The sequence below is a fragment of the Natrix helvetica genome, assembly GCF_964273705.1.
Source record: "Natrix helvetica genome assembly, chromosome: 6".
Lineage (NCBI taxonomy): Eukaryota > Metazoa > Chordata > Lepidosauria > Squamata > Natricidae > Natrix > Natrix helvetica.
The window spans coordinates 13,560,070-13,578,871 of NC_138553.1; the positions used below are offsets into that span (position 1 = coordinate 13,560,070).

General features: G+C 42.8%; 1 protein-coding gene across 4 annotated transcripts in view; it reads left to right on the forward strand.

Annotated features, from left to right (window-relative positions):
• Positions 1-18,802, forward strand: part of MICAL3 (microtubule associated monooxygenase, calponin and LIM domain containing 3) — a 225,598-nt gene that overhangs the window by 95,889 nt on the left and 110,907 nt on the right. For all 4 annotated transcript variants that reach the window (XM_081958101.1, XM_081958103.1, XM_081958102.1 and 1 more), the window contains exons 3-13: positions 1,999-2,206; positions 4,433-4,549; positions 6,048-6,149; positions 6,895-7,050; positions 8,148-8,248; positions 8,867-9,124; positions 11,195-11,310; positions 14,537-14,663; positions 15,703-15,796; positions 17,229-17,376; positions 17,981-18,177. In XM_081958101.1, the coding sequence (XP_081814227.1) occupies positions 1,999-2,206; positions 4,433-4,549; positions 6,048-6,149; positions 6,895-7,050; positions 8,148-8,248; positions 8,867-9,124; positions 11,195-11,310; positions 14,537-14,663; positions 15,703-15,796; positions 17,229-17,376; positions 17,981-18,177 (1,624 nt within the window). The remainder of the gene's footprint in view (positions 1-1,998; positions 2,207-4,432; positions 4,550-6,047; positions 6,150-6,894; positions 7,051-8,147; positions 8,249-8,866; positions 9,125-11,194; positions 11,311-14,536; positions 14,664-15,702; positions 15,797-17,228; positions 17,377-17,980; positions 18,178-18,802) is intronic.

Genomic DNA, 18,802 nt, shown 5'->3' on the forward strand with positions numbered 1-18,802 from the left:
TTACAACACGTTGATTTACAGATGCTCAACTCACGATTCACCATGTAGACAGGTAACTAATATACAGAGTAGCCACCATCCAATACACAGTATTCAATCCCAATACCAAGCACGGAGAACATACAGGAACAACCAGGAACAATCAGGAGCAAACGGTAATAGTTCCTACTTCCTTTTATGGCTGCTTAAAGCAACAGCATCCAATTACATCTCACTTGCATTTAAAGTAACAGATACATTGTTACAATCATGGCTTATGCATATATATATATATACATTGCCAAGCCAAGACTAAGGTTATATCCCTAACACCGTGCTCTGTTTTCAGCTGCGACCGCCTCCTGCAACCCTCTGCCAGCAAAAACGGAGGTCGGGGAGGGTCACCTGAGCCCCGTTTTCGCTGGCAGAGACACCATGGGCCAATCCCTCGCTGATTCCAGGGCGGCCCTGTGGGCCACATCTAAGCACCCCACTAGCCAGATCCGGCCCACGGGTCTTAGGTTTGACACCCCTGGACTAGCGCAAGTAAGATTGAGAATTTAGAACTTTTCTCCATAATCCCCCCCTCCATATTTTTAGAGGCTGATCTGGATAAGGGGAGTCATTCCAGAGCTATGCGGCATCTCAAGTTATATGTTTTGCTCTGTGTCATTGCACAGCTGTATGCCCCTATTTGACCTCTTGGAGGGTGTAATTGGAGCTTCTGGACAGCTGCAGGTGGCTTACCAGATATTGTCACTGGAAAGAACAGAGCTAAAATGTTTTAGCTTAGTTAAAAGGGGAGGGGGAAGGGGTGCCTTTGAGAAGCAAGCTCATTTGGTGGTCTTGCTGAATTTTGAGATGTTGTGGGACACAAATGGCTGCTTCATTTAGCTTGCAAGCTACAGGATTCCTGCTGTTGTAAATTCAGCCATCCCTGGCTTGGTTTGGTTTTAATTGTGGTGCCTTTGAATTTGCTTGAAATTTTATAGAGGGTTTCGCTTGAAGCCCCAGGATTATTGTAAAGGAAGATGCAAGTACAACTCAGGCAATAATCTACCTGGACATCTGCAATGTGTAACAGTTTCTAGGCCTCTGCCATTGGGCTATATTTCTCCCAAAATACCTGGGAGAACCTAAATATACCTAAATATGTCTGAAAGTCCAGTAACTGCTTATTTGGAATCCCATCTGTTTCTGTGCCAAATGGATTACATGTTGTAAGGACTGCATTATTTTTGCAAAGCAGTTTATGCATTCAGGTAGCATTACCGTATTTTTCTGAGTATAAGACGCACCTTTTTCCCTCAAAAAAGAGGCTGAAAATCTGGGTGCATCATATACACTGAATACAGCATTTTTTGTCTCCCGAAACCCCGTCCGCTTCACCAAAATGGATGTGCAGAGCTTGTAGGAGGCTTTTAGAGAGCTCCTGGGGGCTGGGGAGGGCAGAAATGAGCGAAAATGGGCTATTTTTTGCTCAATTTTGCCCCCCCCCAGCCCCCAGGAGCTCTCGTAAGCCTCCTAAAGGCTATGCATGCAATTTTTTTTACAAAAAACGGGCCATTTTTTGCTCATTTTTTGAGCACTCTACAAGCCCCTTAAAAACTATTCATGCCTTTTGGGGGGGGGGAAACGGGCCCGTTTTCGCGAGGTTTGCAGAGTGCAAAACCCTTTTAAAAAAACATTTGCCTCTTCAAAACCTTGCTGCGTTTTATACTCCGAAAAATACGGTAATTTTTTAAAAAACATAGCTAATCCATGCTGTAGTGGAACTTTTGGTCTGAAATCCTGAGATTTCTTCATCCAGGTAATTGGAGCTTTTAAATCTACTAGCTTTGTTGTTGTAGTAAGTGTGTGCACTGAAGCAATGACACTGTTTTGCAACAATAAGTCTGGAAAGCTTATTTTAGGATACAAATATTTTTCACTATCTGCCTTAATACCTTCCTAGTTTCTGGTGCATCGAAAATCTGTTCGTGCGTACATAATAATACTGATTCTTCCCTTCTCTTCTAGTGTCTCATTATTGGGGCTGGACCCTGTGGCCTTCGGACAGCCATTGATCTCTCCTTTTTAGGAGCAAAGGTGGTGGTGATAGAAAAGCGTGATGCCTTCTCCCGCAACAATGTTCTGCATCTGTGGCCGTTCACCATTCATGACTTGAGAGGTCTTGGCGCCAAAAAGTTCTACGGCAAATTTTGTGCAGGAGCCATCGACCATATCAGTAAGGACTGTTTACAGGTGGAAGGGATGGATAATATATGATGTTACCATAATAAAGGCAAATGGATTGTATCAGGGTTTTCATGGATGAGGTAGACTTAAGAAAGAGATGCTAGTGTGAAAGGCTAGGCCGGATGTCAGCAACCCACGGCTCTGGAGCCGCATGCAGCTCTGCTGTGGCTCCCTCCTTGGCTGGCTCACCTCGCCCTCCCCTCCCAGGCACTCCTTGCGTGGCCTGAGAAGGTAAGGGTGACGGCGGAGATGGAGACTCACTCCATATTCCAGAGCAGGAGGGAAGCACCCCTGTACTTGCCTCTCATCTCACGGGCGCTGCTTCCAGTGCTGTGCGGACCTCAGTTGCTCGGGAGAGACACATGACTTTGTCTCCACCCCGAGACACTGGCCCGGCCCGGCTGTGGCTAACGCTACTGCTCTTGCCGCCTCCATAGCCTTGCACAGCACACTTGAATTTAGCACGCTTCCCAATGGGGGAGATGGCGTCCCCTCCTCCTCCTGGAGCGCATTACGACGTAATGAGTACAGGGAGGGAGGGAGAGGGGGGGAGGGAGGGAAAGAGCGAAAGAGAGACCCATTTCCCACGAAAACCCCCACGAGCCACAAAATCTGGTACGCGTGGCTGGGAGGGTGCCATGTGACTGGGTGGGAGTAATATTGAGTTGGCCACGCCCACTCAGATTTTGTGGCTCCCAGTGTTTTCCTTTCTGTGGGAAACAGGTCCAAATGGCTCTTTGGCATAAGTTGAGAAGAAAGTATGAGTAATTTGAAATTTGGAAGTTTATATTTTATACATATACCACCAGCTTTAATAAAATCATCTTTAAAAACGGGAAATACACTTTTATCCCAATAGTGATGCTGGGATCCACAGGGTAGAAGGAGGTTCCAGGCCTCCTATCCCAAACCTCATTTGGGACCTCATTCTCTAGCCCCCTGCTTTGCACTGCACTTGTTGCTATTATCCAGAGAACATATCACTTGGCATCCATAAACCCAGTGGGAAAGAGTGGAGCAGGATCTTATACCCTGTGTTGGTGATTAAAAGGTAAAAATACCAAAGATGAAATAATATCTACCTGGTATATATTTCATAGAGATGTGGTGACTAGAACATTTACCTTTATCTCAATTGATCTCACAGTAAATGAAGAAAATCAAGCTCTTATAAAGTAAAATGAAAAATCTTTTTTTTTCTTGCAAGCATTCAAATGATGACTTTCAGTATGGGGAAAGATAAATTCAGAAAACCCCAGTTCATACTGATGCAGCAACTTACAAATTCACTGAGAAAGAACATTCCAGAAGATAATGCAGTATTCTGAACAGACCAGCAGGTGGTGGTATCTGCCACAAAAATTGAGGATCCTAAGATTCTTTTTTTAAAAAGTTATATCTTCATCAGTTTAACCTGAATTATAAATGAGAGTTGAAAAGAAACACCCATGTCCGGGATGTTTACAGAGACAAAGAAAATGAGGATTAGTACAGCGCAGAAAACTGAAAGCCACAAATTCTGTGTTTTATCTGTTTACCAGAAGTAGCAGCTTTCCTGAAGTAAAAAGTTCTCAGCTTCAACTTCTTGGAGATCCCAAGTGTTTGTCAAAAGCTGCTGGGAACAATGGAAACGAATATTCAAACCTTTCTATATCCAGCATTTGGAAGTTGTGGGCACTCTGACTCCAGATTAGTCCATGTATGTGTCAAAGAGCCATCCGACACTTTTAGAGATGTGGATTTTTAGCATATACAATTACGTGCAAATTACATTCACATCAAACTCTTGTTAATAACAGATCCAGTGTGATGCTTTGAAATGGAGCCATAATCTGTATATGATAGAAGTTAATAAAATTTAAAACACTCCATGGATTTGGGAGCTGTTACTATCTGAAAGAGAACTCTAATAGGCAGCTTAGTTGTTCAAGAAGGAAATCCACACAATAATTTTTCCCGGCTATCATGATTAAATGGAACAGAACTTGGAATAGTTTTGTTTTGCCTGATTTATGGCCAGTTCCATTTGGAACTTTGGAAAGTTCTTTCTTCTTTCCAAAGTAAAAAAAAAAAAGCATTTTCAGGTGCTTTTAATAATTTTGTTGACTAGATTACATTTTAAATGACAAGCTCTTCCACCGATCTTTGAAATGACTGTTGAATAAATTGTGAAGAATGTGTTTTCTTTATTACTATCTCTGCTTCTGTTCCTCAGGTATTCGTCAGCTTCAGCTGATACTCTTGAAGGTCTCCTTAATTCTTGGTATTGAGATCCATGTCAATGTTGAATTTCAGGGTCTTCTCTGCCCTCCTGAGGACCAGGAGAATGAGAGTAAGTAGGGATGGCATTTATAGCAAACTCAGGGCGAAATTCTTGCTCTGTATACAATGCCTAAGGAATTACTTTTGTACAGGTAGTCCTCGACTTAACGACCACAATTGAGCCCAAAATTTATGTTGCTAAGTGAGAAATTTGCTAAGTGAATTTTGCTCCGTTTTACGACTTCCCTTGCCATGTTTTTGGTTGAGTGGATCATTGTAGTGTTTAAATTAGTAACACGGTTGTAAAGTGAATCTGGCTTTCTCGTTGACTTTGCTTGTCAGAGGGTTGCAGAAGGGGATCCTGTGACCCCGGGACTCTGCAACCGTGATAAATATGAGTCAGTTGCCAAGCATCTGAATTTTAATCACATGACTATCAGAATGCTGCAACGGTCATAAGTGTGAAAAATGTTCATAAGTCACTTTTTTCAATGCCATTGTAACTTTGAATGGTCACTAAATGTTGTAAGTCGAGGACTACCTGTATAAGGCAGCATGATGGCTCAGCGGTTAAGACATCGAGGACGGAGTGTCACTCAACAGGATAAGCTCCCATTTGCTCCCTAGCTCCTGCCAACCTAGCAGTTTGAAAGCATGCAAATGCGAGTAGATGAATAGGTACCACTTGTTTTGACCCAGGCTTCTCCAGCAGCACGAAGCCGAGTCCTCGTCCACTTTTATTTAATTTACAGTGAATTCCTTTCCAGAAAAGTGCCAGCCCACAGTTTTTCAAGATAGTTCACAATTACTAACCCTTATTAGGCTTGGAGAGTGGCCAGGCCCATATCTTTCAGACACCGCAATACTTGGGAAGAATGCAGGAATGAACTAATTGTCTCCTGCAAACTCCACTCCCCTTTTGCTCCTCTTTTATTCCCTATGGGAGGGGCCATTGATCGTCCACCTGTGGCTTTACTCCCCCTTGTACCTTAGCTGTTCCCTTCATCTGGCAACTCTGCGCATGCGCACACTGGGAATAGGCTCTAGCTATTTGTCTGACTTCGAAGGTAGCTGATAACTGTCAGATGGCCTTGGCTCCATCTCTGCCTCCGATGCAGAGCACTCGTCAGAGCCTTCCTCAGACTCCAGAACTGGCCAAGGTTTTCCCCCAACCTCCTCACTGCCTGAATCTGCTGCCAGTCCGCTGACGGGCTAAACACCATTTCAGTGGGAAGGAAACAGTGCTCAGTAACATCATGCTGGCCACATCATGCTGGCAAAAATGTCTTCAGACAATGCCGGTTCAAAGATCCTTGAAACGGAGATGAGCACTGCCCCCTATCGTCGGTTAGCGGATCCACAGGGACTTCTTTACCTCTACTCTTGTATAACCAGACCATCATGAGTAGTGACTCTATGTGGCTATTCCATTTTACAGATATAATGAGATGGTTAACTTCCCACACTGGTACTGAAAGGCCCAGTTACATATTGCTTGAGTGTGCAATCCATGTACATGCCTGTATCCATGTTTGTACATGCTGTGCTAATATATAATTTATCCACAGGGATAGGTTGGCGTGCACAAGTCTACCCAAAAACACATCCTGTGTCAGAGTACGAGTTTGATGTGATAATTGGAGGGGATGGAAGGCGAAATACTTTGGAAGGTAACTGTCGCTGATGTTTATGCTGATGTGTAGGGCATGCCTGCAGCCCAACTATTGCCAGGTTAGCTCTATTGGCTGAGGATGATGGGAAAAGAAGTCCATCAAAGACTTCTGCAGCCTCTGCTTATTACTGCATTATGCTGTTTTTCTCGTGGCTCTTTACCCAGGGAGACATTTTGATGGGAATAAATTATATTAAATATGTAGACTGTGTGTTCAAGCAAGTTATTTGCATACTTCTTGTTTTTTTTCCAGTTTTATGTTCTGGATCACAGGTCTTCAAACTTGGCAACTTTAAGACTTGTGGACTTCAACTCCCAGAATTCTGGGAGTTGAAGTCCACAAGTCTTAAAAGTTGCCAGGTTTGGGGACCCCTGTCCTAGATAATGGAGCTGGGAAAAGAATTTTCAACTAAGATTTGTTAACTAAATTGTTATCAGGCAGAGTTGAGAAAAGCCAGACGAAGTGATGACTTAACTAAGTGTGGAGTTGTATTTTTTTCCTGCAATGTTTCATTTGTTTATCTGCTTCCAAAAAACAAAAACAAAAATTTCCATAGCTCTTTGGCATTATTTTGTACATGTACCTTAGTACAGTTTCATTTGCAAGGGAGAAAATTAAATGCATGGTTGGTTACTATAGATAAAATCATCCTGTGTATTCATCGAACTCCCCCCCCCTGCCCCCCTCAGACAGTTGATTTCAAAATTGAGGCCTGTTTTGTCACTGTGTATTTGTTCTGTAGGGTTTCGGCGAAAAGAGTTTCGTGGGAAGCTGGCAATTGCCATTACGGCAAACTTTATCAACCGGAATACCACAGCTGAGGCCAAGGTTGAAGAGATCAGTGGCGTGGCTTTCATTTTCAACCAGAAGTTTTTCCAGGATCTTCGAGAAGCAACTGGTTTGTAGAAGTGATTGAGAGCTGAAAATAAGCAACGTTATCTCATTCTGTCTTTGTTCCAGAGAGGTTCTTATGACACCATGGGTGTCAAACTCACTGCGTCACGTTGCCATTATGTGACGTTTCGTGACGTTTTTCCCATTCGCAGGCCTGGCCTGCATGTGGTGCATCCGGCCTGCGGGCCGCCTTTTGACATCTGTGTCCTAACTTATGAATGCGTGAGTTTTACAGTTTGCATACAGAGAGGATGAACTAAAAGAAAGATGTACATCCCGCAGCTTCTACAGTATCTTTTCTTTGTGTGGCAACAGATCTTCGCCAATTAGAACGGTTTTCCCAGCATGCAAAGCAGTTTTTTGGGCTCAACGTCCAAAGCAATTGGACATGCCTGGAAGAAGATGGTTCTGCTTTGACCATTTAAAAGAAGGTGCTTCCTAATTTGTGCTTTCAGAAGCCCTTCTTTTGAAGGACAGCCAAGAACTAATAATCAGTGTCATAATAATGAATCATCCAATATTGGAGTGGAAGGAATTTTAAACAGAAATCTGACCTTGTGAATTATGTTCTAAGTCAGGGGTATCAAACTGGATTTCTTCAGCATTGTAGTTCTCCTCCATGGTCCAGACGGGGATGACGGGGATGGGACGGAAGCCTCCTGCAGCACTTTGCTGGCCAAAATGGAGCACCAGCAAAGTTTTGGCTGGCAGAGTGCTCCGGAGCCCCTCCTGGTGTGTCAGAGTGCTGCAGGAGGCTGTCTAGGCGTGGTTCCCCCGCTTCCCCGTTTTGGCTGAAAAGTGCAAAGTGCTGCAGGAGGCCGTCCAGGCCAAAAACATTTCGCTAGCAGAGGCACCAAGGGCCAATCATTTGCTATTTCCAGGGTGGCCCCGCAGGCCTGATTTAAGCACCCTGTGGGCTGGATTCGGCCCGCGGGCCTTGAGTTTGACACCCCTGTTCTAAGTGATCTTTTGAAACTGAGTGGACAAACATGCTAAGTTGATATTTCTACTATTGGCAGTGTTTGACTCATTTTTCTGATTTGGGCTCAAGCATTTACAAGCCTGTTCCTTGACTCTTGATCTTTCTTGATTCCATTTTAGGCATTGATCTAGAGAACATTGTCTACTACAAAGATGATACCCACTATTTTGTCATGACTGCCAAAAAACAGAGCTTGCTGGACAAGGGAGTCATACTACACGTAAGTGTGCTCATTGAAAGTTCTGTTATATCTGGGTGAGGAGGCCATTGACCTGTTTAAAAAAGGTTAGGGGATCATAATATTAGTTTTCGTTGCCCTATAATCTTTCAGAACAGATTGTAATGATCAATTATCTATCTTTCTGTTCTGCTGGAGGAAATTTACCTATACTGTATCTTCAATATATAGCTCGTATTTCGTTTGTCAACCCCGAAACTGACCTGACCGAAGCCATCTTGAGAGCGTCAGTGTTGCCACAATGGAGCTGAGGATGGGGTGGTGGTGGATAGTGATGGGAGTGGGGAGGTTGTAGCCAAAACAAAATACTTTCTCTTGGGAACCAAGGACATTCTCACACCTGGTCAGAGAAAGGAGGAGTGATGTCGCCAGGCTGCATCATGATTGGACCATGTGACTGACTGTTTGGAGAGGGGGTATAAACTTTTACTTTTAATTAGATGAAAACTGCGGGAACCTTTAAAGTCGGTTTTCACGAGAACTGTGCCGATTTGATATACCCAATAAAACTGTTCTTTGAGGAATTTACCTGCCTCGGAGTTTTGTTCGCTATGGGTGTATTACTTGGAACCCTGACATAGTTTTTATTTTGCCTGGCAGGATTATGCAGACACAGAACTGTTACTGTCACGAGAGAATGTGGACCAAGAGGCTCTGCTCAGCTACGCCAGGGAAGCTGCTGACTTCTCAACTAATCAGCAGCTGCCATCGCTGAACTTTGCCATCAACCACTACGGACAGCCCGATGTCGCAATGTTTGACTTCACGTGCATGTATGCCTCAGAGAATGCAGCCATGGTCCGAGAATTGAACGGCCACCCGTTGCTTGTGGCATTGGTCGGGGACAGTTTGTTAGAGGTTTGTTCTCTCAATGTCTTCGTTGAACCATTTCTTTCTTCTTAGTTCTATTTCCTTTTTTAATTTTCTTTTAGTATTTAAGGGCCACGGGTGTCAAACTTGCCACGTCACGTTGCCATCACGTGAAATGTTTTTCTCCATCGCAGAGCTGGGGTGGGCGTGGCCTGCATGTAATGCATCTGGGCCATGGGCTGCCAGTTTGACAATATAGGGCCGTGATGGCGAACCTATGGCATGTGTGCCAGAAGTGGCACACGGAGCCATGTCGCTTGGCACGTGTGGCTTCGCCCGTTCTCTTCTGGGTTTCTGGCGCGCATGCGCGTGCAATGATGAACTGATCTTCATGCATGTGGCAGTGCCAGAAACAGGAAGAGCAAGTCTTCTGTTTTCTGGCATGCACATGCACGCCGGCCAGCTGATTGTCGGACGCGCATGGTTCCTTGTTGCGGCCCAGACGAGTGCGCGTGCGCTCCTTTTTTTTGGCACTCGGTGCCAAAAAGGTTCACCGTCACTGATATAGGGTGATTTCCCCTGAGGAGAAATGGGTAGATCATTTGCTGAAGGACTTAAAATGGAAGCAAACTTGAGTTTCATTTAAGTTCTCCAGTCTAGGATTTTAAAAATGTAGAAAATAATGAAAATAATGTTTTAAACGGGGGGAGGGGAAATGAAAGTGAATGTAGAGATAGATTCCAGCACCTTAGCTACACACTTATGAATAGAAAGATCATTTTAATTATTCTTCTATGTGTCTAGCTTAGTCATTTTGCTTCTCTAAAATCTTCTTTGCCCAAGAAATACAAGTAGTCTTTGATTTGTGACTAGAACTGGGACTGAATTTCACTTGTAAGTTGGTGTGGTTGTAAGTCAAGTCACGACATGATCAGACCCAATTTTATGACAATTGTTATGATTGTTAAATGAATCATATGGTTATTAAAATCCAGCTTCCCTCAGTGAATACACTAAGCTGTTTTTTTTGTGCCACTGGGGTGGTACAATAGTTTTAAGTGCAAGTACAGGTTGTGAAGCAATGTTTACAAGGCCATTGTAACTTTAAACCGTAATTAATGAAAGGTCATAAGTTGAGAACTACTTGTATATTATATGTTTAGTGAATAATGGTAAGGTCCTCAAACATTAAATGAGTAGCACATGTGCATATCTAAGGTGATTTCATTGTTATATATTGAGGGCATATTTATACTTTCCGGAGTCACAGATGTCTCTGAAGATGAACAGAAATGCAATATGAACATTTGAGTAGAGATTAGAATTATTGTTGTTTTCAGAATAAAAGAGTTTTGTTGTAACTCTGATTTCAACGTAAAAAGGAGTGACATGAAAAAGTGACATGAATTTCTGACATTTTAAACTCAAGGCCCATTAGGACACAAGGCCCCATTAGAAGTAGTCCTTTACTTGATATTCCATTGGTGTATGAAGAATATGGTTATATAGAGTCTTTAATTTGGCATTAAACAAAGTTGTTCACAATGTTATATTGGACTTCAAGAAATTATTCTGTGATGGCGAACCTATGGCATGTGTGCCACAGTTGGCATGCGGAGCCATTTGTTAGCGCACGTGAGGCGTTGCCCTGTCAGTTCTAGCATGCATTGCCGCACTGGCCAGTTGACTTTGGCCTTCATTTTCAGCCGTTTTTCACCCTCCGGAGGCCTCCCTGAAGCCTCCGGAGGGTGAAAAATAACCCAATGTGTAAACCAGAAGTTCGGAAATGAACTTCCGGTTTGCGTGTTGGGCCATTTTTCTCCCTCTGAAGGGGGGTCGCACACATAGAATTATGGGTGTGGGCACACCCGCGCATGACCCCCCCTGCACTCCCCCCCCCGCTTTTGGCACGCAATATCAAAAAGGTTAGCCATCACTGTTCTAGGACTTTGAATGATCTCTAGCAGTCCCCTCAGATCTTGTCTTACAGATGCTCCCTTGGAGTTTTAAAGTAGTTTTGCAGTGTATATACAAAGGAAGCGTCTCAGCATTGGTTTCCCATGGAATATATTTGCCCTTCTCTTATTCCTCCCAACTTCTTTTTATGGTTGCTTCCAGCCATTTTGGCCAATGGGAACTGGAATAGCCAGAGGCTTTCTTGCTGCCATGGATTCTGCATGGATGGTACGAAGCTGGTCCTTAGGAACAGGTCCTTTGGAGGTCCTTGCAGAAAGGTAAGGAAATGCCTGTTTCTCTGTATCCATGTTTATATGTGCATGTGTATGCTGTCGTAAGCAGGAAATTTATCTACTATTAAAATGTATCTACTGTATGTCTAAGACTTCAGGCTCATTCATATGCAGTTTGTGTGCATTTATTAGCATCTTCCTGTATGTCAATTCTGTGCCCGCCTATTTGTCCCTATGCTAGTCAATGTGTTATCCAGAGATATTTGTCATTTTCTGTGTTCAGCTACAGTAGCATAGCAAGGAAGAAACACACTTTTCTCTTTGTGCATGGGATAAAAGATGGCTTAAACTGAAGTATCTGAACATAATTAGGGGGCAGAGAGAAAGTTGCCTCATTATGCTTCTAATTGGCAACATTCTTAAGCCCAAAATTCAGGTTAAATAACCACGATTGTTACCTTCACATAACATACTAAGCCCCAATATAAAGTTTAATGTCATACTTGTTTCACACAATTTGCAAAACAATGTTTGGGTTACTACAACATATGAATCACAAATTATTCAACCCCTTTAGCTTAGTTTTGTGTGTGGTGTGTATACCAATACAAAGTCTCCCTTTGATTGGTGATTTTTAAAAGTGGCCCTTTAATAATTTTAGTGAATTATTTAACTGAATGAGATATGTAAAAAGGACGTGGAAGATTTGTCGAGGCAGATTGGTCCAGAAAATTATATGACATTATAATCAAGGAAGCAGTTCATATGGGTTAGGATGGATTGAAATAAGTGAAACCTACATTTAAGTGGCATTGTTAAAATGGCATTGAATACACCATCCTTTTAGAATTACAGGAACTGATCATTTGAAAATGAGCTATTATACAGTATACTTATCTATCTTAAAAAGTGCTAAGCAGCAGTGTAGTTAAAAACTATTCTTTTCCAGTGTGCATTTTTCTTTCATTAAACAATAACATTATTAGCTTCCCTTTTTGTATATTGGGGGGGAGATGGTAAAATGTGTAAAAATGATGGCTGTACAAAAACCTGGAACAAATTAAATAGATGTCTTGCTGCTAACTATTAATTATTTCCTGCTCCCTTTAATTTTCACCTCATGGAAGAATTAACAACGCAATGCTCATTAATCTTTTTCTCTTGTTTAACTCCCTTAAATATCCCAGCTTAGCCTCACTCAACTTTCTGAGTTTTCTCATTGCATTTGGCTCCTCTCAACAGGAGGCCAAGCATTGTCCTGGTTTGAAAACTGCATGAAATATGCAGTTTGTCAGATGCCACTTTGCTTATCTTTGCAAGGGGAAAATTCCATTGGTATGTACTTCGCTGATAGTCAGGGAAGCTTAGCTCAAGAGAATTGGAAATTAAGACCATAATCCAGGGGTGTCCAAACTTGGGAACTTTAAGACTTGTGGACTTCAACTCCCAGAATTCCCCAGCCCATGCTGGCTGGGGAATTCTGGGAGTTGAAGTCCACAAGTCTTAAAGTTCCCACGTTTGGACACCCCTGCCATAATCAAAATGACTTCTTCTCTATTTATACCTGCTTCTGAAGAGAAATTTCTTCTTCTGCTTACCCAACCAAGCAGCAGTTTCTTGCAATATGGAAGACTCGGAAAGGGCCCTGTTTCATTCATTTGAAAGTATATCCTTTTTTGCTTCAGTTGCCAAAAGCACGCATGCTCGCGTGCCCACTGCCATAATTTAATGCCTCCCTGTGCTGTTTCCCCTACACATGGCTTTCTTGGAGCCTGGGGAGGGCGAAAACAGCCTCCCCCTCCCCCCAAGGCCCTCCGGAGGCTGGAAATGGCCCGTTTTCCGACTTCCGGTGGGCCCGGTAGATCTGTTTTTCGCTTCCCCAGGCTCCAGAGGCTTTCTAGGAGCCTGGGGATGGTGAAAAACGGCCCAACACGCAAACTGGAAGTTTGGGTACTGCCTTCCAGGTTGCCCTGAAGCCTCCGGAGGGCGAAAAATAGCCCAATGTGTAAACCGGAAGTTCAGGAATGGGCCCGTTGGGCCATTTTTCTATCTCTGGAGGCATCAGGGAAGCCTCCTGAAAAAATGGCTGAAAATCAAGACCGAAAATCAGCTGTCCAGCACGCGCATGCGCGCTGCAGCTGACAGGGCAATGCCTCGCGTGCCCTCAGAAATGGCTCCTCGTGCCACCTGTGGCACACGTGCCATAGGTTCGCCATCATGGGTATAAATGCTAGGTTCGAGCTGTTTGGGTATGGATCAGGCAATTATTCTAGATGCGGAAAAGTATAACCATTTCACAGAAATTCAGGTGGTCCTCGCTTTAAGACCACAATTGAGCTTCAAATTTCTGTTGCTAAGCAAGACCATTTGCTAAGTGCGTTTTGCCCCATTTTATGAATTTTCTTACCACAGTTGTTAAATGAACCACTCCAGTTGTTATAAATAAATAAATAAATAAAATTTATTTCTTAGCCGCACCCTCTTCCGAAGGACTCGGGGCGGCCTACAATAAAAAACACATAAAATACAATATGGACAATACACACACAGAATAAACGAATACGTGTACATGGAGGAGGTAAAGCTAGTATGACTGTTGTTGAGTGAATCTGGATTTCCCCATTGATTTTGCTTGTCAGAAAGTCGCAAAAGGTGACTCTGGGACACTGGAACCGTCATAAATATGAACCAGTTGCCAAGCATCCAAATTTGGATCATGTGGCCCTGGGGATGCTGTAATGTTCGTTAAATGTGAAAAGTGGTCCTAAGTCACTTTTTTCAGTGCCGTTTTTAACTTCGAATGATCACTAAATTAATGGTTGTAAGTTGAGGAGTACCTGCAGTTGAGACACTATAGTACTGTGATAGCGAACCTATGGCACGCGTGCCACAAGTTAGCATACAGACCCCTCTCTGTGGGCATGCATGCTGTTGCCCCACTTCAGCTTCACCGCACATATGTGCGCACCTCCCACTGACTGGCTGGTTGTTGGGTCTCTGCCATGCATGCGTGTGTGTGTGTGTGCATGCACAGGGGGTGGGCAGGGGCACACACGCGCATATGCATGGGAGTCGTGCGGGCATTGCTTTTGGGGGGTTTGGGTGTGTGCGCATGCATTTGGACAATCAGTCCAGAAAAGGTTAGCCATCACTGCCATAGTACATGCCATCCACCCAGTAGAATATAGTCATTTTGCTCTAAGTAGTAAAGTCATGTCTATCAATGTCTTTTATATCACTGAAGCTGGCACCATTGTCTTGTTTTTCCTAGAGAGAGCATCTATAGGTTGTTGCCTCAAACTACGCCAGAAAACGTCAGCAAGAACTTCAGCCAATACAGCATTGATCCTGTCACTCGATACCCCAACATCAATATCAATTTCCTAAGGCCAAGCCAGGTAATTGGCTCTATTCTGGGGTGTTCCAGGATTTATGGTGGACACCTTATGCAACCAGTTGAAGAAATGGCATTGAAGTAATATAAATACAGCACTGAAGTACTACAGCATAACATATCAGCTGCAGCTACAGAACAGAATAAATCAAAACTTGCACAAAATAAGTCTTCGGGTCACTTTTGGCTTTGAGTAATTATGTGAGGGACGTGGTGGCTCAGTGACTAAGACGCTGAGCTTGTCGATCAGAAAGGTCAGCTGTTCGGTGGTTCACATCCCTAGTGCCGTGTAGCGGAGTGAGCTCCCGTTACTTGTCCCAGCTTCTGCCAACCTAGCAGTTCGAAAGCATGTAAAAATGCAAGTGGAAAAATAGGAACCACCTTTGGTGGGAAGGTAACAGCAGTCTGTAACCTTCGGCGTTTAGTCATGCTGGCCACATGACCACAGAGACATCCTCGGAAAGTGCTGGCTCTTCAGCTTTGAAACAGAGATGAGCACCGCCCCCTAGAGCCAAGAACGTATGTGTGAGGGGAACCTTTACCTTAGTTATGTTCATATATGTCCATGGAAGGATATTAAATAAAACAAACTTTTGTTTATATAAATCTCCAAATAATTAAGACAAAAAGTGTATTGGAAAGGGAAATAATTTCAGAATTATTTGGTCAGGTTTTATTTTATTTTGGTTAATCTTTATTCCATGAAATGTATAAACAAGTGATAGCCATTGGCTACTATAATCTAAACTTGGAGGAGGAACATCATTGGGCTTGTTAAATATTTAGATGTGAGATCTCAGTGAATCATAGGTTGTAAAGGCAAAATGTGGAAACAGTTTGGGGTGGTTTTTGACATTAATATGCAATGTTCAAATGCATTAAACAAGCAAGAGTCACTGGCCATTAATCTTCCTGTGCTGTATTAGAAGTGAGCTTTCTGCAGATACTTAATACCCTTTGCCCACTCTTTGGCCAGTGGGCATCTCCTTTGTTGTTATCTTGACATTTGATGTGATACATGCACTCTTTTTGGACTGCTGAAGGTACGTCACTTGTATGACACAGGAGACTTGAAGGATATTCATCTGGAGATAGAAAATTTGGTGAATTCCAGGACACCAAAGTTATTGCGGAATGGTAAGTCATTCCATGTATTCTTTGTTAGTGTCTTTTTTTCCCCTTCCCTTCCTGGAAATGTGAAATTGGATTCCAATGCCAGCTGCCATTTTCAAATAGTGCATTAAGAGAATATTGGCTACATATTTACTTAAGCTGTGTTGTAGCCATTAGTGATCTCTTTGACCCTCAGGCTCTTATAAATACACTTAGTATTCACTTACGTACACTTACATTCTTATGGGCAGGAATGAGAATAAAAACATTTTCCTTAGAGCTCTGTGTTCATTAAAAACAGAGAGACAGGGTTTTGTTGTGCTGTCAAAACCAGGATATTAGTGTTTTCTGACTGATGTAAATCTGAGTTTATGAACAATCTTTCCTAAAGTGATGCCTTCTTGAAGAATTGTTGTGTTATAGCCTTCAAAGCTATTGTCCAACATGCCCTTTAGGCCTATATGTCATTTAGCTATGCAATATTGGCATGAAATTAGAATAGAATAACAGTTGGAAAGGACCTTGGAGGTCTTCTAGTCCAAACCCCCTGCTTGGGCAGGAAACTCAACACCACTTCAGACAAATGGATATCCAACATCTTCTTAAAAACATCCAGTGCTGGAGCATTCACAAGCTCTGGAGGCAAGTTGTTCCATTGATTAATTGTTCTAACTGTCAGGAAGTTTCTCCTTAGTTCTAAGTTGTTTCTCTCCTTGATTAGTTTCTACCCATTGCTTCTTGTACTGCCCTCAGGGGCTTTGGAGAATAGTTTGACTCCCTCTTCTTTCTGGCAGCCCCTGAGATATGGGAGCTTTTCTTTAATCTCTAGTTCAGTATAGATGAAGAGTACCAGTCAGAATAAAATTGATTTATAATGGGGGTGGGCAGCCTATAGCTCTAGGGCTTCATGTTGACTTGAGTTCCATTTTCAATGCCCAAGCTGCCCCTCCAAAGCATGATTGTTGAAGACTGATGTTACACTACTTGGGCCATTTTGAGATGGGAAAGGGAAATAGTTAAAAAAGAAGAAAGAAAGACAATTGTCAAAGTCTACAGAGGTGGGTTGCTACCGATTTGAACCAGTTCGGGTGAACCGGTAGTGGTAATTTGGCCTGGGTCGCAGTACCGGCAGCAACCCAGGATGGCCACTCCCCCAAACCGGTTCCCTGGTCTCTGCTGCCTTTGCCAGCATGTTTTTTATTAGTGTTTAATGGTCTTTGTGCATGCGCAGAACAATTTCCAGTGTACTGCGCATGCGCAAGCAATGTGCGGCTGGTGCGCACGTGAAGCGAACCAGTACCAACACCGGTAGGAACTCACCCATGCGTTGCTACTTTCTATTTCTTAGTTCTCTGTCCAGATATTACAACTGGCCTTTGTCCACCAGAATGATTGAGAATACTACTTTCATAATCACATCAAACACTAAAATACTGTATCTCAATGTTTATTTCAGAGTCTGTGGCCCGTTCTAGCAAACTTCTGGGCTGGTGTCAGAGGCAGACAGACGGCTATGCTGGTGTAAACATAACAGATCTTACAATGTCATGGAAGAGTGGCCTTGCACTGTGTGCTATTATTCATCGATTTCGTCCAGACTTGATGTAAGCAATAGTATTTGCTTGTGAATGGCTATTTGAAGAAATTCAGTCAGGCAATTCAGGGGGTATTTTTATTTTCCTAAGCTATAGGCTGAAAATGAGGATTGTCAGGTGTTACATCTTTTCTATCCTGCTCTATGGAGTAGAGAGTTGGTGTCTGCCAGAAAACCACTTGAAGAAACTAGAAGCATTTGAAATATGGATTTACAGACAGCTGTTACGTATAAGATGGGCTAACAAAATCACAAATGAGGAGGTGATAAGCCACCTGGGAAAGCCGAGGGAAATCATCAAAGCCATTAAAAAGCAAAAGTTAGAATATTTTGGACATTTGATACGACACTCAGAAAAATACGGCATCCTTCACTTAATCGTCCAGGGAAAAATTGAAGGCAAACGAGGTCCAGGCAGAAGAAGAATATCATGGCTTCAAAACCTAAGGGATTGGTTTGGGCAAAGCTCAGCCGCACTTCTTTGTGCGGCTGTTGACAAAAATAGGATTTCCGACATGATCGCCAACATCCGATGACGGATATGGCACAAGGAGAAGAAGCTATAGTAGATAGAGTTTTTCTTCTAATTTAGAAAATGTATTTTTCTCTTCCAGAGATTTTGATTCTCTAGATGAATACAACATCGAGAAGAATAATCAGCTAGCATTTGACATTGCTGAGAAAGAGCTTGGAATTTCTCCCATCATGACTGGCAGAGATATGGCATCGGTTAGTGAACCAGACAAGTTATCTATGGTCATGTATCTCACCCAATTTTATGAGATGTTCAAGGACTCTCTTCCTTCCAATGGTAAGATACATCTTATGCGTCTACTACAATCTTAGAAAGTTGCAATATAGGATTGACTGCTCTTGTTCTAGTCTAGAACAATTCATTGTCTTTGATGCTGAAAGAGAATGTTTTCTGTGTCTAAATTTTTCTATACGAATGCAATATAGTAAACTGTAATCCCAATTGTTCTTATGGGGACATTATTTTGTGAAGCATTCTGGATTGAATTATTTCTGAAGTGGTGAGATAGAAGATTGACCTGTCTGCTACTATCGTAGTGTCTTTCCATCAAGACTAGCTCTTTACCTTTGTGATATTTTTACATTGCTGATGAATTATGCAAAAATGTTCAAACTGGTTCTACAGTTAAATTACAATTTAATATTAAAGGTGAAAATGTGACCTTAAAAGAAGTAGGAACTTCTAGAGGAAGAAAGTTGAAGACTTTATGTTAGAGCAAGTCTGTGAATAACAGGTTGTAGTGAAAAATATGTACCTTATATGATCTAACCCTGTGATGGCGAACCTATGGCACGCGTGCCGGAAGTGGCACGCAGAGCCATTTCTCCTGGCACGCGGAGCCATCTCCAGTTCCTCTTCCGGGTTCGGGTGCAGCAGCCAGCTGGTCTTGACACGCATTGGC